General features: G+C 35.0%; 2 protein-coding genes across 2 annotated transcripts; both read left to right on the top strand.

Moving 5' to 3' along the window:
• Positions 1-4,767: 4,767 nt before the first annotated feature.
• LOC132166138 (cytochrome P450 71AU50) lies at positions 4,768-8,085 on the top strand. The gene is made up of 2 exons (XM_059576910.2): positions 4,768-5,752; positions 7,449-8,085. The coding sequence occupies exons 1-2, from the start codon at positions 4,799-4,801 to the stop codon at positions 8,061-8,063; spliced, it is 1,569 nt and encodes a 522-aa protein (XP_059432893.2). The 5' UTR covers positions 4,768-4,798; the 3' UTR covers positions 8,064-8,085.
• A 7,221-nt stretch (positions 8,086-15,306) lies between these two features.
• Positions 15,307-16,769, top strand: LOC132165962 (Mitochondrial transcription termination factor family protein). Its single transcript, XM_059576680.2, has one exon. The coding sequence runs from the start codon at positions 15,321-15,323 to the stop codon at positions 16,503-16,505; it is 1,185 nt and encodes a 394-aa protein (XP_059432663.2). The 5' UTR covers positions 15,307-15,320; the 3' UTR covers positions 16,506-16,769.
• The last annotated feature ends 6,093 nt before the right edge of the window (positions 16,770-22,862 follow it).

Consider the following 22,862-nt stretch of genomic DNA (forward strand, 5'->3'; position numbering starts at 1 on the left):
TCTTATCTATATCATCCTCGTACCAAACACATTTATTTAAAGTTCCACATTGATTCATTGAATGTTCAAGTAAAATACTAGTGCATGTTCAAGTTCACAATTTCTCGCTAATTTGACCACTAAATCCACGTGTCTAGTAAACAAAAATTGTTATTTCACATCACCCTTTGAAAAACTGTCAGTAATTGCCAACACTCGACTGTTTAGCAAACAAGTCAAGCTCAAGAGTACTATTTAAGGGCCTGACTCCTAAAAGCAAGCTAAGTACAGTAATAGAAGTATTTTTTTCGAACATTATAGTGAATATATATGGTGGATGAGTTTGTTAAATCATTATTTATTTTAAAAGTTTAAATTGAGAAAAAAATAATTGATTTAATTATTCATTAATATTATAATACTAATTCTCTCATGAATTTAATTATATAATTTATACTTTAACATTTGATCTATTCATGTGGGGAACCAAACATCACCTCGAGTATTATTATTTTTATAAGTAATGTAGTCAGAAGTCATATTTTATTTTTTACAATGCTGGTGTGACAATTCTAACAAATTCTGGGGTCAATACTTATTATTAAAAAAAAAAAAAAAAATCAAAGATTGGTTGGGACACGTCAGCAATGGGGGATAATTGTAGGATTACTCTCTCTCTCTCTCTCTCTCTCTCTCTCTATATATATATATATATAGGTTGAAAATTGAGGGTAAAGTGTAGAGTCAAGGTTTGAACTCAAGACTTCGATTCCAATACTTACTAAAATTAAATTGAAAATTAAAAGACTGTCTTGATCGAACACCATAGAATTGAGGTTGCAATCGAGAACTTCTGTTCTTCAATTTTAACCAATATTTAAACCATACTTTAGATCCGACGTCAATCCCATACTTAAACCTTACAACTCAACACATTTTGACATTGAATTTATCAACACTAAAACCTAACTGACGAACTGTAATTACAATTGTTGTTTAGATAAAAATGAAAAATCTGATCATAAAAGCTCTAATCTATCATCAATTATTACAAAGGTGATATATGTACTCACTACAGAGTTGTTGTACATTGTGGTCCTTACCATGTGCCTGTCTCCTACAACAATAGTTCACATGTTAATTGAGATGCTAGCTATGATGTTTTTTTTGGGTAGCAAGAGGAACGGTTTTTGGTTATGTTGAACTATGGTTCTGATGATAATAGTAGTGTATTAATGATGATAATAGTAGTGAATTAAGACGACCGTTTCAGAGCTGCAGAGTACAGGTTCATCAAAGTTTTCATGCTCTCACACACACAGCCTAGAGTCTTCGCCATTCCGCCATAGGCCGCCACCGTCGTTCAATTATGTCGGCAGGACCTCCGTTCAACAACTCTTCCTCCGACGACTTCATATCCGCTGCAAACGCTACTACCTGAGTAGCCATGTGTCCTTACCCACTCAACCATCAGCGCGTGATTCCTATGCGCCTAGGCGCCGCTGCCTCTGCCACTCGTACACTACACGTGCCAAGTTCTCTACCGCAGTCCAGCCGCTTGATTAGCTTCTCAGAGTGCCACGTTAGAGTGGTTGCATGCAAGGGAAGTGTTTTGATAGTAAAAATGAAGTCGTTGGTCATGAGGGGTGGTGTTTTAGGTTGTGCTTGGAGTGTGGTGTAATGAAGGAAGATAAAGCTAGGGTTTGGTGTGTTTTTGTGCGCGAAAAATATTGTCAGAGTGTTTTGATCAAATTAGGGTCTGATCGATCGAACATGCCACAAAATGGTCGATTGAACCCTTGATCACACCTTGTTCGATCAAACTTGTCAGGGGATAAATTTTGAAAGAGAGAAAGATTGTACAGTGAGTAGGGGGGTTAAGAGTAGTCAATGTAAACTAGGGTAATAATTGTTTTATTAGTAAACCCCAACTGAGACTGGTATAAGTTTCATATATAAGAGGATTCAAAGAGGTTAGATATATATGAAGTAGAGGTTTTTTTGATGGATTAGGCAATAATTTTCAGACAAGAGACAACGACCGCGACTTGCGTTTTTGAGGGTGTTAATGAGGGTTAAGTAAGTGCTGCAAGTAAACTAACTTCAAAGTAGTAAAAATATTTTTCATGAAAACTATGTATTAGTAGTTGTATGGTAAAAAAAAAAAAAAATGAAATGTTAATTTGATGTGATATGTTGAGCCCATGTTTTTAAATAGTTCTTGCATGACTTGAAACATCTATTGATCAGTTAAAAGCAAAAAAAAAAAAGTTGAGTTTTAATAAAAAGTTATAAGTTAAAGTTATAAAGTAGAATTTAACAGTAAGAACAAATAGAAAAGACACTCGTTAAATTTTAGTAATATTTAGTAAAGAGAACAATCAAAAGAGTACGCGTTTTTGACCCTATGACCTTTTAATATTTTGCTTTAAAAAAAATAAAAAATAAAAAATAGAAAGTCAAGTTTTGCTGCATCTGTCAGTTCCAGCTACGGTACCAACCCTCGACAAACGGGGCCAGTAACAGTAAGTAACCAGCATCGTGTGAAAAACGTTAGTGGTTGCCTGAAAGAAGACGCAACCACATGAGGGTGTAAGCTAGGATTCTTTCCTTTGGTGCGCCACCCACGACGTCAGCATGGTCATGACATATGCAACCTATGACGTCAGCATAATCAAGATCAATTAAGTGTGTGGATACGTTGGTTTCTAGTACGTACGTGACTTGGCCAATAAGCAACGGTGTACGTTGAAAGAGTAATGTTATTTTTAGTTATACAATTTTCATGGAACTTGATAATGTAGTAGTGAAAATTAATTATTGTATTAAAATTTATAAAAAAAAATATTAAGAATTAATTTTTGCTTTTACGTCATTTAAATTATATAACAATCTTATAATAATATACTAAATAATCGAAGACAGACTTAGCTATTTCTAAGATTAGAAGGTCTTTGGTAATTTCAAATGAAATTCTTATTTTTTATTTCATGGCCATGCCAATGATGGCGTTTTCAATTTTTACTTGGACATAACCATAGTAGGACTTGTAATTGGAAGCCGCACATGATAAGCTTAGACGGTAAAATATCAAATCATCGGTGAGACTTAGGATGGCTAATACTAACTAATAGGATGGATGATTCCTATTTTGAGAGTTAAACGCTCACTCTAATATATGCCTAATCACTTTGAAAAAATTTTTGAGACTACTAAACCCGTCACTAATGGTTTATTACCTATATATAACTTAATTATGCACGTGATTATAATATCAAGTGGTCCAGCTAGCTCCTTTACAACAATCTTGTCTATATCATCCTCGTACCAAACACATTTATTTAAAGTTTCACGTTGATTCATTGAATGTGATTTTGTCAAAGACGATGCAATCTCTTCAAAGAAGATGGCGAGTAAAATACTGGTGCATGTTCAAGTTCACAATTTCTCCCTATATTTTGATCACTAAATCCACGTGTCTAGTAAACAAAAATTATTATTTCACATGCCCCCTTTGAAGTACAGTAATTGCAAACAAGTCTAGCTCAAGAGTACTATTTTAGGGCTTGACTGATCATAGAATTATCAAGCTAAGTACAATAATAGAGATCTTTTTTACAAACATTATCGTGAGGAGCTAAGTACAATAATAGAGATATTTTTTTCAAACATTATCGTGAGGAGCTAAGTACAATAATAGAGATATTTTTTTCAAACATTATCGTGAGGAGGATAACTTCTATAAAGAATTGGTGCAAACCAGCTCATTTGGACCCACTAATAGAAATCTACCACATAGGATTATTGCACCAAATTAAACATTAGATTATATAGGTTTTTTCATGTTTGTTTTATTTTTTCAAAACAAAACAAAAATGAAAAAACCTATATAATCTAGTGTTTTGGTGCAATAATCCTATGTGGCAGATTCCTATTGGTGGGCACAAAGAAACTGGTTTACACCAGCTCCTTATAGAAGTTATCCTCTATCGCGAATACGATGAAAGAGTTTGTTAAATCATTATTTATTTTAAAAGTTTAAATTAATAAAAAAATAATTGGCTTAATCATTCAATTAATATTATAATACTAATTCTCTCATGAATTTAATTATACTTTAACATTCAATCTATTCATGTGCGAAACCAAAGTGCACCTTGAGTATTTTTATTTTTATAAGAAATGCCAGAAGTCATATTTTATTTTCTACAATGCTGGCGTGACAATCCCAACAAACTCTTAGATCAATACTTGTTTAAAAAAAAAAAAGAAGTTAGTTGAGACACGTCAGCAATGGGGGATAGTTGTAGGATTACTATTTATTTTTATTTTTGTTGAAAATAGAGGGTACGGTACGTAAATTGTAGAGTTAAGGTCTGAATTCAAGACTTTGATTCCAGTACTTTCTAAAATTAAATTGAAAATTTTGGTTTTCACATTGAAAATTGAAAGACTTTCTTGATCGAACACCATACAATAGAGGTTAATTGCAATCGAGAACTTCTATTCTTCAATTTTAACCAATATTTGAACCACACTTAAGAGCCGCGCGACGTCAATCCCTAACTTAAAACCTTACAACTCAACACATTTTGACATTGAATTTACCAACACTAAACCTTAACTGGCGAACTCTAATTACAATTGTTGTTTAGATAAAAATAAAAAATCTGATCGTAAGCTCTAATCTATCATCAATTATTACAAAGGAGACTATTATGCTTGCCTGTCTCCTACAACAGTAGTTCACATATTCTCAAATATTAGTCATCAATACGTGTAAAATGTTTTACATGTTTTAAATTGTTTGGTGACAACCATGAATATATTTGGTATAAATGGTTGGCTTGTGCTGAGAAAAGAGCTAGGATGCATGCCCACCATCACCATGGCTTGGACATGGACAATACTCATGATCACCTTGATTATGTTTGCTTCCCTCCTGCAAAAATGGGTGTGGAAATGCAAGAAAATGAGGAGGAAACTACCTCCAAGTCCAAGAGGATTCCCTATCATTGGCCACTTCCATATGCTAGGGGAATTGCCCCATCAAAATCTCCATCGACTTTCCCAAAAACATGGTCCCATAATGTTCTTGCGCTTAGGCCTCGTGCCTGCCATTGTTGTCTCATCCCCTCAAGCTGCCGAGCAGTTCCTTAAAGCAAACGACCTTGTGTTTGCCAGCAGACCACCTCAGGTGGCTTCGAAGCACATCTCGTACGGGCAAAAGAGCTTGTCGGGTTCTCCTTACGGCGCCTACTGGCGCCACGTACGTAAGATATGCACCCTTGAGTTGCTTAGCAGTCATAAAATCAGTGCTTTCAAATCCATGAGGAAAGAAGAGCTTGGGGTTTTGATAAAGTTTGTTCGAGAGGCTGCCGGCGATTGTGTTGCCGTTGATCTGAGTGCCAAGGTTTCATCCCTCAGCGCAGATACGACTTGCCGTATGGTGTTTGGGAAGAAGTACATGGACGAGGATCTTGATGAGAGGGGATTCAAGGCTATGATCCAAGATGTTATGCGGCTTATAGCAACTCCAAACGTTGGTGATTATATTCCTTTCATTGCGCCGCTTGATCTGCAGGGGCTGACACGGCGGATGAAGGCGGTTAGTAAGGTTTTTGATAACTTTTTTGAGAAGATCATCGATGAGCATGTCCAATCCAAGGACCAAAATAAGACCAAGGACTTTGTTGATGTTTTGCTGAGCTTCATGGGATCTGAAAAATCTGAGGACCGCATCCAACGGTCCGAAATCAAAGCCATAATTTTGGTAAGTTTTTTTTTTTTTTTAATGTTTTTTTATAAAATAATATCCACGTAGGATCAAGAGAGTACTAAAAAAACACCAGGAGGAATCGTAGCATTCCTCAACCTAAATTGTTTCAATATAAAATGCTTTAAGTTGAAAAATATTTTTAGCAAAATTACTTAAAATAATTTTAGTTGAAATTATTTTTTGGTGTTTGGTTCGTACGAAAAAAAAAAATCAATAACTGCAATGGTAATGGCAACGATAGCCACCAATGACTTCTAGCAAATTCTAGTGGTGACTCTGCAAGTGGCGTGACTTTTGATAAACTTCGGTGACCGTGAAGGAGGTGATTGGATTTTCTCATCAAGCCATATATACATACCATGGGCCCCATATTTTTTTAACTTTTTTTTTTTTTCTTCTCACGATTTTTTATTTTATTTTATTTATTTTTTATCTATCTGGGTATCTCAGTTTCACCTATAGCCAAGTAGGACCTTGAGCTAACCCCCACCAACGTGAAAGTTATTGAGTTTAGAGGCTTAGTAGAATCATCCAGACTTTTTGACAAAACAAACTTGTTTGTCTCTTGATTTATTGAGCTTCCAATAGAAGCTTTTGAAAATAAGCTTTTGTGGTTGAATTAAATGACCACATTAGGTCATTTTGGCTAGAAGGAAGAAAGTGGCAGCAACTTTAAAAGGAGGAGAAGAGAAGAAATAAGGGGAGGTGTAGAGAAGGCAACGTCCTTTGTGAGAGAGATACACCATTTTGCTTTTTGAGTGATCTCATTGTTGAGAAATAATCACATATTGTTTGTGAACAAGATCTTAGGCATGTTTATGAAGAATGAGCAACCATCTCCTATAGAACAGATTTTATGAGATAAATTAGGCCCATGAATTTTTTTTTTTGGTATTAAAGCCTACCATAGGACGAATGAAGCCTACACTACTTACACCGTGACAAGGACTAAGAAAAATATAGGCCTGCACGAGAAGGAGGGTGTTGAGAAATAATTTCACATTGTCTGTGTATAAGATCTTGGGCATGTTTATAAGGAATGTACAACCCTCTCCTATAAAACTGGTTTTATAAGATGAGTTAGATCCATGAATTTCTTCACTCACATTTGGAGTTCTAAAAGCTTAGGGGATTATAGAGAAGTTTACTCTTATATATATATATATATATATATATATATATATATATATATATATATATTTATTTTGTGAAAGTGAGATTTGAGTGTATTGGGACTTTTGAATTATAGTGGTTTTATTTGTACTTCACTCTTTTGCTAAAGAATTTCTTATAGATTATCTCCGCTAGTAGATGTAGGTTTGTTAAGTCGAACTACTTAAATTTTGAATCTTGTGTGATTGTCTTATTTTCTATTATGTACTTTTTTCTTCTTTGGTGACCTTGGAATTTGCATTTGTCACAATAGTGGAGTCATTGGTGATCTCTAGAGGAGGCGGAGAATCAAGTGCTTGAGAATGTGTGCACAAGAACCACAATCTCAAATTTGGAATATAGTTTACGCGCAATTCTTCTAGTCAACCAAAAATATTTTTAATCTGACCATAATTTATATTGTTACGTTCTCTAAAAACTATTTTACGTCGAAACATACATAGCAGAGCAATTTTACATAGCCAAATCAAATTCCTCATGTGTGTGTCTATGTACTCTACAATCATTTCCCATGCAGGACATGCTTGCAGGATCAATGGACACTTCAGCAACGGCAATTGAGTGGGCACTCTCAGAATTAATCAAGAATCCAGGGGCAATGAAGAAAGTTCAGAAGGAGTTGGAAGAGGTGGTGGGGTTGGAGAGGATGGTGGAGGAATCGGACCTGGATGGGTTGGAGTACTTGGACATGGTTTTGAAGGAATCCTTGAGGCTACATCCAGTGGCGCCATTGTTGCTACCTCATGAGGCCACGGAGGATTGCACCATCAACGGTTTCCACATACCCCGAAAATCTAGAGTGATAGTAAACGTATGGGCAATCGGGCGAGACCCAAGTGTTTGGATTGATGCAGAGAAGTTCTTCCCGGAGAGGTTTGCTGGAAGTAATATAGATGTCCGGGGACGTGACTTCCAACTCATCCCATTCGGGTCGGGTAGAAGGGTCTGCCCGGGAATGCAATTGGGTCTCACTGTGGTTCGGCTAGTGGTGGCACAGCTTGTCCATTGCTTTGATTGGGAGCTTCCTAATAATATGCAGCCAAATGAGTTGGACATGACAGAGGAGTTTGGTCTTGTAACTCCAAGAGCCAATCATTTACTTGCAATTCCTACCTATCGCCTTATCAAATAATAAATACTTTGATAATCGTAGTTTTATTTCCTATATATATATATATATATATATATATATAATGCACGTAGTTTAGTCATTGCTATCTTTATCTTTTTGTACATATATATATATATATATATATAATGCACGTAGTTTAGTCATTGCTATCTTTATCTTTTTGTACAAATTATTATCCGTTTGACTGTAGCTCTATTTAAGTCACCGTTGAATAATAATAAAATCTATGCAAAGTTTTTTATCCTCAAACAGTGAATTTGTCGGTTTGTGAAGAGGTTTCGAGGTGGCCGGATTAAAATGCACATCTTGGTTAGTTGATAAGTGTAACACATTGTTTAAGTATATGTATATATAAACTCTTTGGACACCATCATTTTACAAGTGGGTTTAGAATTGTGAGTGATACCAAAAGCTGTATCATATTTTGATCATTTTATGGACCATATTTTATGGTGCATTCACTTATCACAACTCTTTGAGCTAGAATTTGCTTTTTGTTGTTATTGTGCACAATAATTGATGAATAATACAAAATTTAAAAGATAGAGATTAAGAGAGAGAGTCGAAACACAGATTTAACATGGTTCGGCAATTTGCCTACATCCACAGAAAGGTGGCTGTATTTTTACTCTTAATGATTTAAGGTTACATCATACATATATATAGAAAAAACCCTAAACGCTACTTGCATAGACGTATTAAGGAAATTCTCAAAATGCCTCGTACCATACCACGAGTGCATTGCCCACTCACCCCCATAACCTAATCGCCCCCCCCCCCCCCCCACCGCACAAACTTAATTATGCCCATGGGCCAGTAGTTTCCCGCTCTATGAACGTCGCGATACTGCTCCGTGAACGTCGCACTAGCGATGTTCACTCCACTTCTGTTTATTTGACCTTCCCTTGATATTAATATGAGCCATCAGTTTTGACGCTTTCTTTTTACACAAGGAAAATAGGCGTGCTGATGAATTGAACCTTGGTTTTATAAAACTCAAATTGAGGTTTTTGTTTTTGTCTGTTTTTCTTAGCTAGACAAACAAGAATATATGCACGTTTTAAAGGTTACCAATCCAGCTGGTAGTCTGCATTTGTTGTCGACAGTGGAGTCAGCAGGATATTTCATAAGATATGGAGTACAAATTGTCAAATCCGGTAGCAGAAAATGCCCCTTCACTTCATTCAACTTAAAAATAAAATAAAAATAAAAAATAAAATAAAATTATTTCATGCACCTCACAAGTACTGATGCAACCTCAAGATTGAAAAAAAAAAAAGAAAAAAAAAAGAAAAAGAGAAAGGACTTTTAGAGTGCCCCTTGGCTTCATTCAAAGATGTTTTGATGCATGCCTTCACTGAAAAGTTGCAAGTTAAGCATCCAAACAGTATCTTCATTGCCTTTTGTACATAAACATTCCTAAATACTTCTGGGGAAAATTATTCTCTCCCTATGAATTACTATGCGATTACTATTTTTCTTTATCAACTACCAATTTTACATTACGATCTCATCAAATTACTATTTCATTACCAAAATCCTCATTTCGTCAGTCAATGTCGTTAAGTTGGACGGTCAACAGTATTATTTATGACACTGTTCACACGTTGACCATATTGTTCACACGCTGACCTTACTGTTCACGCACTATTCATACGTCGACCGTCCGACTTAACGGCATTGACTGACAAAAGGGGGGTTTTGGTAACGAAATGATTGTTTGATGGGGTCGTAATGTAAAATTGGTAGTTGATGGGAGAAATGGTCATCGCGTATATAGTAGTTCATTGGGAAAAGGATAATTTTCCCTACTTCTGGTTTTTATTTTTTTATTTTTTTTAATGCGATTGTCCAAAAATGCTTGTGTATTACTAAAAAGACATGACAAATTTCAGTTGTATTTATTTAAATTTATTATTTTTCATTTTTTAGAATAAAATGCAAATGATACTTTGAAAAGTTCAAATATTGAGATAAATGGAAATTTTTATGTTAAATTAGTTTCTTTAAATTTAACATAAAAATTTAAACTTTTCAAGTTTCTTTAAATTTGTTCATTTTTAAATGGAACAATATTTAATTAGAGACGGAAGGAGAACACGAATAGTGCGAAATCTATATTAATTATCCAAAGTATTTATTATATTTTTATATAATCATATTAACCTATAAAATATTAATATCATTTACAACATGAAATATTAATGTAAAACAACTAAAAAAATCAGCCTAATAATTATTTTAACTAAAATATACTCATTTAACATTACAATTAGAAAAATAAAAAACATATTGTCTATATATAGTTGCTATTTTTATTTTTTCTAGGAACATCAACAATCAACTTTTGCTAGGGAACCTTTTTTTTTTAAAAAAAAGGAAAAAAAGAAAAAAAAGCAGTGCTTGTGAGCAGCACTTTTTCCGGAATCTACCCGGAAAAAGTGTTGTTGCATGGCACATTGGTAATTTAGATTCAGGAAAAAGTGCCACTCCCAAGTATTAGTCAATATAACTTCTAGCCTCTATTAACCCACTAACACTAACTTCCCTCAACCTCCTCCACATGATCTTATCAGATTGTATCGTAAACCTCCTCCACTTGATCATATCAGATTGTATCATATGGACAGATCTAAGGGTGGTTATGACTTCCTAATTAAAATTATGAGATAAAAATATGATATATAATATTACACTATTTGATTTATGGGAGAAATGACGGTGTTTCGAGAATTGAGTATGTTGTGGTGTGGGTGTTCGCTAGGACTCGGAGGGAAGGTTTAAAGAGAGAAATTGTGGACGAAAAATATTTTATGCCCTAAAAAAGTAAACTATTTTATGAAAAATAATAGGGTATTTTAGGGTTAATTAAAAATGTTTTATGGAAATTTTTTAGGGTAACCAAAACCCAGAAAATGTTGAACTCTTTTTTTTTTGGGAACAAATTTCTTCTTCATTGATGATTTGTAAATCAAACAAATCAAACAAGAGCAGTTTGTTCCCTGATTACAATGCCATAGATACAATTTGAAATTTCTTTAATCCAAACTCTATCCATGACATACTTGGTGACTTCTCGAGCCAAACCATAAGCGGCTGGATTTGCATTCATTTTAACATGTTCAATCCTGCATGATTTCAGCAAACGCATACGTGTATAACTCGTCTCAATAATACGTTCTTGAATACCTGTTACAATATGCCCAAAATTCGTCGCTCTAACTGCGTTAACAATTTGCAAGACATCTCCTTCCATAATAACATTGTAGAATCTCATCTCCCTACTAAATTGCACTATCTGTAAGGTTGCTAGAGAGCTTTTGCAACAGTAGGTTTAACCATATAGCTAGAATGCTGTCATCATGGTCTCGTACAATAATGCCAATACCAATTCTTCCAATCCCATTATCGACAACAACCCGATTAATCTTAAACATGTGTGGGAGGTCGCTTTCAAAGAATGGAAGAGCCGATTTGAGGAATATCATGCACTTCATGTTTCTTCTCGTTTACCCTCCAAAAATCACCAAGAGAGATCGTAGCATCACGAAATACCTGGTTTAGGTAAAGGAATCTCCCTCCATTAATAATGATTAATTATTTAATAAAATACTTAGAAGCCAATAATATCACATAATATAAATACGTGGAATAGCAATTTCGAAAATTTATCGAAAGAAAGAGTGGGGGCAGAAATTTGGAAAAGGCTTTGCTGTTGAGGAGGGGCATACAAGTAAATAAAAAACACGGGATTTTAGTTCGAACGCAAACCGTATATAAATAGCCGTTACAGGACTCCAACGGCTATAATCAAGAGAAGTCCACGAAATTTGGTTCAAGCTTTGTGTTTGAGAGGATTGAAGCGCGCCTAGTTTCTACTCTTCAACAAAATCCCAGAAATTGATAATCAAGAAAAGCGTACTTGCTGGTTCATTCTTTGTGTTCCAGAGAATTGAAGCGCACTCTGTTCCAAGCACCCATCGAGCCTTTCATGGCCGACTACAACAGCCACGCGGCGGCCCCCACGAACGTCTTCATGGGACGATTCTTCAACGCGCTCTCTGCGGATTTCACGGCAAACCACAAGACCCGGTCCACTGCCCCCAAAACTCCGTCCAAGAACCTCGTCGTGGGCCTTGTCAAGATCCTAAGAAAACGCCGCAAGGAGCCGAGCAAAACGGCGTCGAAGCATCGCGGCGCCCATAGGCTGAACCGTGAAGAATCGAATCTGGGCTCGATGGAGCGAGTGGGTCCGTATCCGGGCCCGGTCCCTACAGGGATCCGACACAGGACTGAGTCGAACCGAATCTCTGCCTGGTCCTCCGCCCGGGGAATTGGGTTTTGGGCCTGGTCGGGTTTAGAAGACCCTGTGCCCTACCCTGTGCTTCTAATCCTGGTCATCGTTTCCGTCCTTATTGGTATATCTTGGCGTTTTTCTAAGGGTTCCGGTGCGAAATGCCTTGTAGGATCACACACGGGTTGGACACTCCGGGCAATCCCGCTGGTTCTCATGCTAATCTTGCATTGCTTGTCGTCATCGGAAATCTCCAAAATCAAGTCCCAGATGTTAGGGCACGATGCCGATCACCGCGGTTCAAGTGAGCGTTTCTCTTTCAAGGAAGTGTCGTTAACGCCTTGGGCTCTTGCCGCGTTGGTCGTCTTTTTAGTTTTCATGGCGCAATACCAATCGGAGTTCAGGATCCGCTGGTTTTTCTAGACTGCGAACCTTTTTTTTTTAATTTCAGTTTTGACCAATTGTCAAAATATCGGATTTTTGTTTTCTTGTGTATTCTATCTTGAAGTAATTTTCTAACGGTTTCCATGTAAATTTCTAGTTCATTTGGTTCAATTTTTTCTACATTGGTTTTGATATATACAAGAAATTCATTTGGTACATATTGAAATTAAGGGTCTTATATTGGCATGGTGAAAGTGGACGAATTTGTAAAGATTTCTGTGTATTTTCAAGTTTATTGGGTTCAATTGATGTTTCCTCCTGCCAAGTGCTTGAAATTGCTTTATCAAAATATTTCATTCTTTCAGTATGATATACATTCAGCATGTTTGAAGAATACCTTAATTTGTCTTGCCACAGAGAGAACTGTTTTGTGCTTTGTTTAGAATATTCTTGTTGGCCTTGGGTGCAATACTTATTAACCTTAACATGGGACTCTAGAGCACAGTGCTTTTCCTTTTGATCTTACCTTCCCTTCCTTTCTTAAGGCATGTTTGGGCTTTTTGGATGCCCTAAGGGCATGGAGATTCATGAAGTTGGGAATACCCACTTGTTGCTTTATGGTAATTGTGGAGATGTGGGAGATGAGAAGTGGGGGCTTGATGAAATGCCTTAAAAGGGTTGTCTGTGTCATGGAATAAGATAATTGGGGTGCTTTTGGTTCTTTGGAGGTCACTGATCTTTTCAAAGAGATGAATTTGAGGTCTGGGTTTGGGCAGAGTTGTTAGTATGTTGCCCATTTAGGGTTTAGAGCAAGTTTTGCATTTAGAAATCATAATATGGATGCCTCGGAGATGTGTGGGTTGATGATTGATGTGAGGGTTAAACCAAACTCTACCACCATTTCCAGTATTCTACATGTGTTGGTCGCATTTGAATTTTTTAAAGCAGAAAAGTAATTCATGGGTTCAGTATAAGGATTGTGAAAAGAGTGTTCTCTCTTAGAATGCCATGGTTGCTTAATTTGTTCAAAACAGCCTTGATTTGGCCACCATAGGACTTAGTAAGAGATGGAAGTGCATGGCTCTTGATTTGAGTTGAAAAAAACTGCCACCAAGCTTTTCAAACTTCCCTTCTCAGTTTGATAAAGATAACTACTACTCTCAGAAATAATTCCCATCATCTATGTTGCCTTTGATACTGGACTCATTCTAGATTGTTTTATGAGTCATGGTTGGACTTTATCTTGTTGCATGTTAGTGTCTGCAGGAAAAAAAAAAAAAAAAAATTACTATTTGCTTTGAGAATATGTTGACTCATGGGTTACCTGCTTTCACCTCTGCTAGGCATTCATATCCTTTACTTTATTCTAGTGTGATTATGCTTGCAGACATGCAGTCCTGTAGGCTTAGCATCAGACCAGTGGAGGCTTTACTGGGAAAGTGTAATTACCAGAGCACTCTAGGTTTTTTGGCATTACCACCTCCCTTTAGTCTTTCCATCTCTCTCTAGATAGAGCAATAGGATTAACAGGTTGAGTGCGATTTTAAACCAAATAGTAGAAAATAGATTGTTGGGGAATTTTTTTTTTTTTTTTTTTAAATTGCAATTTGAAAACACAAATTTTTTATGTTTTTAAATTGCAAGCAAGTGGTACTTTTTTGAAAATGCACAATTTAAAAGGCTAAACTGTTATTTTAATGGTTAAAATGCGATTTTGTCAAACGCTTAACTGCGTTTTTAAAAATTATATTTTTAAATCACACTTTTTAAAGTTACAAACCCAAATAAACCATGAATATATCACTATATGGAGCATGGGAATATTGGGAAGTGTGGATAAAAAAAGAAAAGAAAAAAGTATTGCGACTTGAACTCTATAAAAACAGCAACCTACACAGCTTAGAACATCAAAAGAATCAGAAAAGTTTCACTAATTCTCAATAATTCATTCTCAAAATAATAGAAGACACAAAGCTTCAAAAAGAAAGAACTAATTATTAAAGATACAATTCACATCAGTAATGGCAAGCATTTCAATGAAGACACTGAAAAATCATTCATAGTCGATAATTAATTAGTTGAAGAGATCTGACAATAAATTGAATACAAAACGAAAAAAGATGTACGTATAGTTACATAAAAGGTCAATAGCTGTAATTACTCATAATTGTAGTAGAAGTTGTACGGCCCTCTAATAGTTATAAATATCAATACAATGATCCTGCAAGATTCATGGAGGAGAATATGTAATTTTCAAATCTTACATGATATCAGAGATATAGACTAATGCCAATCTCGATCCTGTGAAATTTCTCTAATTTTCCGTGTTTTATTTTCATTTTTTTTTCCTTATACAATGTCGGAGAATACCTATTCTAAGTTTTTTTTCAACCATATCCGTGTGTTTCAAACGTTTGAATACAGATTATAAGCCGAACCAAAATGGTATTCGGTGTTTAGAATGAAGTTGTTCAATGAAACCAAAGGACAACGTCGTTTTACCTAAACGACAATGTTATATTGTTTCTGCAGTTTTACATGAACATCCCCTGAAGCCTAAGCCCCTAATCGCATTTTCAATGCAGGCAATCAAATCACTCTCCCGTCCTTGGGCCTATGAGCTCCACAGGCGGTTTCTTGCAGACACAACCAAACCCTTTCTCTTTCTCTTTCTCTTCTACCATTCTTTTTCTTCATCCACTGAAGCAAAAACTAACTCCTCCTCCTTCAGCGATTTCCTAATCAACAACTTCAAAATCTCCAAAGCCCAAGCCCTCTCTATCTCCACCCGGTTTCATCGCGTCACATCCCATGAGAAACCCCAATCCGTGCTTCTCTTCCTCCAAAATCTCGGATTCTCCGAGACCCACATTCGGTCCGCGGTCCGTGTTTCCCCCCAAATACTCTTCTGTGATATCGACAAGATACTCAAACCCAAGATCAAGTTTTTTCAGGATCTGGGTCTTGTGGGTTCTGAACTGAGCAACTTTATTTCCAAGAATTCCCCGGTCTTGACTGTCAGTTTGGAGAGAAGATTGGTACCCTGCGTTGAAATTCTCAAGAAAATCTTGTGCAAAAATGAGAATAACCAGGACCTTTTTCGGGTTCTGAGGCGGTGCAGTGGGTTGGTGAGGGGAAACCCTGAATCTAGGTTGGTGGGCAACATTGCTTTCTTGAAGAGTTGTGGGATTGTTGGGTCTCAGCTCTCGATGCTTTTGACTAGGCAGCCTTGGCTTTTTAATATGCAGCAATCCAAGCTTAGAGATCTTGTTTCTCGGGTTTTAGACATGGGGTTTTCTGTGAATTCGAGGATGTTGGTTTATGGGCTTTACACGGTTAGTTGCATGAGCAATGATACTTTCATGAGGAAATTGGAATTGTTTCGGATTTCCGGGTTTTCTTCGGATGAATGTATGGAAATGTTTCGAAAGCAACCTGCTTTGCTTAGGGCCTCTGAGCAGAAGTTGAAGCTTGGAATTGAGTTCTTCATGAATACCATTAAGTTGGAAAAGTCGGTGTTAGTTCGTTTGCCTGTGTCTTTAATGTATAACTTGGATGAAAGAGTGATTCCGCGGTACATGGTTTTGCAGATTTTGAAGTCCAAAAGTTTGCTGAAGAGTGAGCTAAGTTTTGTTCATACCTTGAATATAACAGAGGAGAAATTTTTGGAGAAGTTCATAGTGAAGTTTAGCGATCATGCAGAGGAATTGTTAGTAGCTTACAAGGGTCATTTACTGGATTCTTCTTCTGGAGATGAATCTTAATGCTTGTTTAGTCTTCATTTTCCTTGGTAAGAGTAATTTATGTGATTTTAGTGTTCTTGTGGAAAGTATCTTGACTTTGTTGCTTGCCATCGTATGTTTCCCTATATGCAGTCAGCCAATGCAATTGTCTGGGCTTAGAAATTCATACATGTTTGCAGTTTGTTGTAATTCTGGACAGGTCTTTATATATGCTGGAAGATCTGTCTTAATGTTTACCACCACAAGATAAGTTGTTGAAATTTCTAATGCATCTGCTTTAATATACTTTCTTATCATGGTGTTCCCATGAATTCAGTCCAGTTCAATGTGAATCAATAGATGCTTTTTCCTGGAATGGATTTTTCAGATAATGATATCTTGCAGAAAGTTGCAGTGTGCACTGCTTGACATCATCTTCCTGCTTCTTCTTACTTCATTCTATTTTTTTATTTTTTTGTCTTCATCTCTTAAATATTTGTACTTTAAATGTTTTGTATGAATAATCGATACACGAATAGAGTGGAGAATCTAATTTCTACCAATTTATGATATTCCAATCCGATTTTTGGACCAATTTAAACCTTCTAATGGTTTCTGCTAGACCAACATATTTTCAGGGAACCTGTAAATACTTTTGTGATAAATAAGCTCTCCTCTATTGATGTTATTGTGGGTGGAGCCCACACTGCCTTGGTGGCTGTGAACCTTGCATCCACCATGGCTGCTTCAATCTTCCTTTGGAAGGAGATTTACTCTCTATTATCCTAGCAATTACCAATGCTCATCTCATCCTGGAATGGATCATTGCTCCCACTATTGAAGACATTTTATCTAAGCTGGCCCCTTCTCTAGTTGGACAGCTTTTTAAGGTCTCAAGAAATGTTAATTTTAGAGCACATTGTGTTGCGAATTGGGTTGCTTCCAATCTTACATTTGGAAGTATTCCCACTTCTCTCCTCTTCCATTCTCCTCCATTCGTATTAAGAGCGACATGAGCGACAATGACCCTGTAATTCTTCCTGTTTTCATCTATTATTTATAAAAAAATAAAAAGTAAAAAATTGAAGAGACCGTTTACTATAAATTCATTCTCTTTAGAACATCCTTATCAAGCCCATGTAAACATAATATCTTCTTTCATTAATATACTTAAAAGATGGACTCATTAATTCACTATAAATATATCAATGTTGTACATTTTTAAAACATTCAATGTTGATGCATTTGGATAAAAGCAAACACAGTTCACTTTTTTTTTTTTTTTTTTTTTCCTTTAAATACCTTTCATTTTATATCCCTCACTATTTCACTACAGGCTTTAAAGCATCGCTTCTGCGTCGGCATGAGACATTTCACTACAAGTCTTAAGGCATTGTTTGGCAAGAGACTATTACTATTCATTAAAAAAATTAACATTCAATATTATTATAAGCCAAATGAAGTTCTGTTTAGCCCCTTCTTGTGTGGCTCCAAATTGTAAAATATTAATGTGGTCACGCCCAAATAAAATAACCATGATTGGTCTCAACCGATTGCGTTAATGTTTTGGAGCACTTTCTTCACAAGGATACGCACACCGACAATCCTTCTCTATGCAATTTCCCCAACCCTTAGGATTAGAGTGGAGCTTAGCGCAAAACTGATCACATTGTGGTAGTTTGCAGGGGGAGAGAGCCTTAGGAACATTCCAATCCCTGCAAATCGTCAAGTGGCTTTCACCTGTGCAAACATGGCATACACAAGCATTAGCTGCAAGTTTCCAAAATTATAGAACTTAAAAATACTCGAGTGATTTAGTCGAGGGAGAAGGAACTTCTTCATTTCAAAGTTAATTACTTTTAGAAGGGCAGAATTGTCTAAAAATAAAATGACAATTTTACCCTTTTAAAGGATTTGCTCGATAAGAGAATATGAAGGTTGTACCTTGTTGAAAAGAAAGGAAAGCCATGAAGAGGATCAAAACAACCATAAAGAATTTCATCTTTATTATGTGGTAGTGATGATAGTTATGGAAAAAAAAAATACAACCCTTTATATAATACTCATAAATGAGGATATGGTTAGGAGGAATAATGTTAGACATCATCTATTTATCCGAATAAATAGCAAATTTTTTTGGAATGTGTGGAGGAGGGTCAATGCCCTAGTTTTTTCTAAAGGAAATTTCTATTTACCCGGATGAATAGATGGTCCATAGCATTACTTTGGTTAGGGGTGTTCAAGTGAGCGGTTAAAAACCTCTCCATGTCAACTACTAGCTCATCTACATGGGTTACGAGCGAATTTTCAACCCCTCATTCTGAACAAACTTATACCATATCTATTATCTGCACATATGCAGGCGGATAGTGAAATATGAGTAAACGAACACGGATAATATTTATATATGCATATCCAACTATGTCTCAAAAATTATAAACGATTAGGGGTGGTAATTAATTGAAGTTTTCCCCAAAATATAATAATAAGAACAAAGAGGTTGGCTGTGTTTGACTAAGTTGGTGGAACATCTCCATATATTCTTTGCTTGATCAATCAGATTATTATGAAAAAACTAGAGAATCCTAATCTATAATTATGAAATTCCTACAATAAAGCACTACCTTGTAGAAGTCAATCGTGGATGATAAAATTTTCATTCATTACCAAAATAATGACAAAATTGAAGTCCTGAAATATATATATATATATATATATATATATATATATATATATATATATATATATTTTTTTTTTTTTCTATTATTTATCTATCAATTATAATGACTTATATAATTCGATTGATATTTTACGTAATATCATTAAATATTATTTTCATACCAACATAATTCAGAGAGAAAAATTACTAAAGAAGGAGTAGCACATTAACCATTCCAAACGTCTAGTTTAAGTGCTTTCCTGATATAGTGACATTTTTCGAAAGAAATAGTCCATTTCCCATTAATTATGACTTGTTTATGACGGAAATTAGGATCATTTTCAGTCGACTTGAACTCGACAGGATGCCATTACTTATATTTGATGAATATTTTTGTTGAGAGCCACTACTATTAGGTTAATCCTGATAATATCTCTTTTGCAGCCTTTAATTACTATGCGACACATCATCAATTTAAGAAAAATGCAAAAAATAAAAGTGAGAACAATCACACCAGCCAAATTAGAGAAAAAAAAAAAAACCATAGCCGGCAAGACCCAGACCAAACCCACAGTGTGGGTCTGGCCAGTGGTGAACGCCTCAAACCTCGCCGGCCGTGACCCGCTTCAAAACCCATTTTTAATGTCTCAAAACTCATTTTTAGATTCAAAACTAAAATTTAGAGGTGGAAGGTTAACCCTTTAGGAATTTTATTACCCTAAAATCTAATGTATTTTGGTTTAACTTATTTTTGTGCACTTTTTATGTTTTTGCTTATGTGTCGGTTATTGATTAGGGGCTATAAAAAGAGTATTATCAGGATGGTCTTGATAAAAGGTTTTCTTATTTTTGTTACAAAAAAAAAAAATAAAAAAAAGTGAAAAATAAAAATGCCCCCTCAAATGTAAGGAACTAGATTTGAACTAGACATGATCCAATTCCGATGATGGCAACGCCTCAAACATTGTGCAAAGGATTAAATGCTATTGATCTTTTTTTGTTCAATTACTATAAAAATCGAGTAAATAGTGATTATAGGCTTTAATTTGGGTACTAATCTGGCGGTGATAATTGTTAGTTATATGCATAAACGCCAAATTCTTCCTTCAATTCAAGCGGATTGTGTGATCAAATTGGGAGTTTTTATTTTATTTTTTTAATCGAAGAGAACAATAAGACAAAATTGCTCTCTCTAGCTCTTTTCTTTCTTTTCTCCCGCTTTTCTTTTTCTTTTTTATTTATTTATTTTTTGTGGTTTTGCATTTGGTTAATATATAATACAGAATTCATGTTTGATTTGGTGGTTCACAACTTTAATGTGACAATCTTCGTGGCCAAAAATGAATACTATCAATCTTATAATTATGATTTAAAGTTTATAATGATGTCTTTGATAATTTATTTAAATAATTTAAAAGCTCTAGCTTTCCCATGCAGCTTAATGTTGCTGTATTTGTTTCTGGTTTGTGGTTTCTTACAATATATATATATATAAAAGTTTAAGAGGGAGAGTGAAGTTTTTTCATATATATAATTCCATAAATCTCAAATCATTTTTTCAAATTAAATGTTTTGGATTTTGTCACCACAGTATTTATACCAATAAATTATAGGGTTAAATACTTTTTTGCCCTATGTGGTTTAACAACTTTATTTTTTGCCTCTTAGGGTTTAGTTTTTTATCACATGAGGTACTTCAGCTATACATAAAGACGGAGATGGTACCTCGGTCTAAATTCCGTCCAATTTTTGTTTTTTTCAAAAATAATTTAATTTTTTAAGATGAATATACCATCTCTGTCTTTATGTAAATCTGAGGTACCTCCTGTAATAAAAACTAAATCCTATGGGACAAAAAATAAAATGGTTAAACCACAGGGGCAAAAAGGTATTTAACCCTAAATTATATTAAAATATAGTAAATACTAAATTAACAAATGCCCAAAATCTTCATCAATCGTAGCTAAGGAAGAATAAAACAAATTGAAGATGCCAAATCTTATGGGTGGTTCAACTCATTTTCAAAAAAAAAAAACAAAAACATTTTTACTTTTATTCATCTTCTTCATTGGATACTAGCTAGATACTCATCCAAACAGTCTCAAAGCAAGTTTGTGGTTTAAGAATGTAAATTTGTGCACAAAAGAAAACTTGAAATCTAACGACATTATGTGGCAGATTTATTTATAAAAATAACAAATCCATACAACTTCTGCATGAATTAAAGAAAAAAAATAGGAAAAAAAAGAAGAAGAAAAAAACCCAATGATAGAGACATAACCTACTTTAAAGATCCCCCCCCCCCCTTTTTTTTTTTAATTGAAGACGGGAAATTATTAAAGGATCCTCCGAAGAAGGTAAATATGGTTTAATAAGAGGGATAAAGTGGCTTAATGTTTTGGAGGAGCATATTGTTGACAAAGATAAGAACACCTGCAAATCTTGTGTATGCAATTTCCCCAACCCCTAGGTTTGTAGTGCAGCCTAGCACAAAACTGATCACATTGTGGTAGCTTGCATGGAGAGAGAGCCTTAGGAACATTCCAATCCCTGCAAACCCTCAAGTAGCTTTCACCTGTGCAAACATGGCCATACACATGCATCAATTAGCAGGTTTACAAAAGAATAGAATTAATCTACTGAAAATATATATATATAGTACTTGTACCTTGATGAAAAGAAAGGAAAACCATGAAGAGGATCAAAAGTGGTGTAAAGAGCTTCATGTTGATTAATTATCTGCAAATTAAGTGATGCTAGTTATGCAGAAAAGCAACCCTTTATATAATATAATACTCAGAAATGAGGAAGATATATATGGTTCTTTCTAAAAAAGGAAAAAGAAAATGAAGGTCGGATATGGTTGGCCGGCTCAAAAAAATGAAATTGAGGGTATGCCTCAATTATGATATGCTTTACATGGAATGAGAGGGAATTTGAAAATTTTACCATAATGATTGATGACGTAAAAACATATGCCACATGTAAGAAACTTTATCTAAGGAATGATACGTATGCCACATGTATTTTTGTGATTTAAATTAAACATAATTACGTTGTTAGGTGATTTATTCCAAATAAGGAATAATTTAGGGAATCAAATATTTAGAATTGACTTTTATTATGATTAATTTGCACTAATAGCATATGCAAAATTAAAGCTCATGGTTGTGTCAGATTCACGTTTTTATTTATTTTTTCTTATTTTATTAGAGAAGCTTTCACATTTTACGAGAAAGCTCACTATTCTCTGCAAAAATAATAAAAAAATAAAAAAACTGTGGGACTCACTAGTCACTAGTCAAAGAATTTCTGCTACAAATTAATAATTTGTAGCACAATAATTTATTAATTGTGCGGCAGCCTTTTGACAAAGAAAATCCCATTAACCATCGAGTTTGAGTGGATCGTCAAAAATCACCTAAACCTGCAATCACCCGCTTGTGCTGCCCACCATGCCGAGTTCTCTGCACGTTAATAAAAAATGCTCCAAATACTCCTTTCTCACATTCCCAATTGCATTTTTTTTTTTTTTTTTTTGACGTGAAAAAAAAATATTATTATTAGATCCTCTTATTTAATATTTACCGACTATTTTAATACCATATCAGGAAACAGGGATTCAAAAGTGTAGGGATGTGTAATTGACCCAGAAAACGAGTAATAGCTATCTTTGGTAGCATTGACCATATCAGGAAGCCTCGCACCGTAGCTGAAACAGTGCAATTTGACATAAACAG

This window comes from Corylus avellana, chromosome 11 (assembly GCF_965113065.1).
Source record: "Corylus avellana chromosome 11, dhCorAvel1.hap1.2, whole genome shotgun sequence".
NCBI classification, from domain to species: Eukaryota; Viridiplantae; Streptophyta; class Magnoliopsida; order Fagales; family Betulaceae; genus Corylus; species Corylus avellana.

Coding starts and splice junctions, on each gene's coding strand:
- LOC132166138 (XM_059576910.2), top strand. CDS start 4,799: ATGAATATATTTGGTATAAATGGTTGGCTTGTGCTGAGAAAAGAGCTA. Junction 5,753..7,448: donor AAATCAAAGCCATAATTTTG/GTAAGTTTTTTT, acceptor TTTCCCATGCAG/GACATGCTTGCAGGATCAAT.
- LOC132165962 (XM_059576680.2), top strand. CDS start 15,321: ATGCAGGCAATCAAATCACTCTCCCGTCCTTGGGCCTATGAGCTCCAC.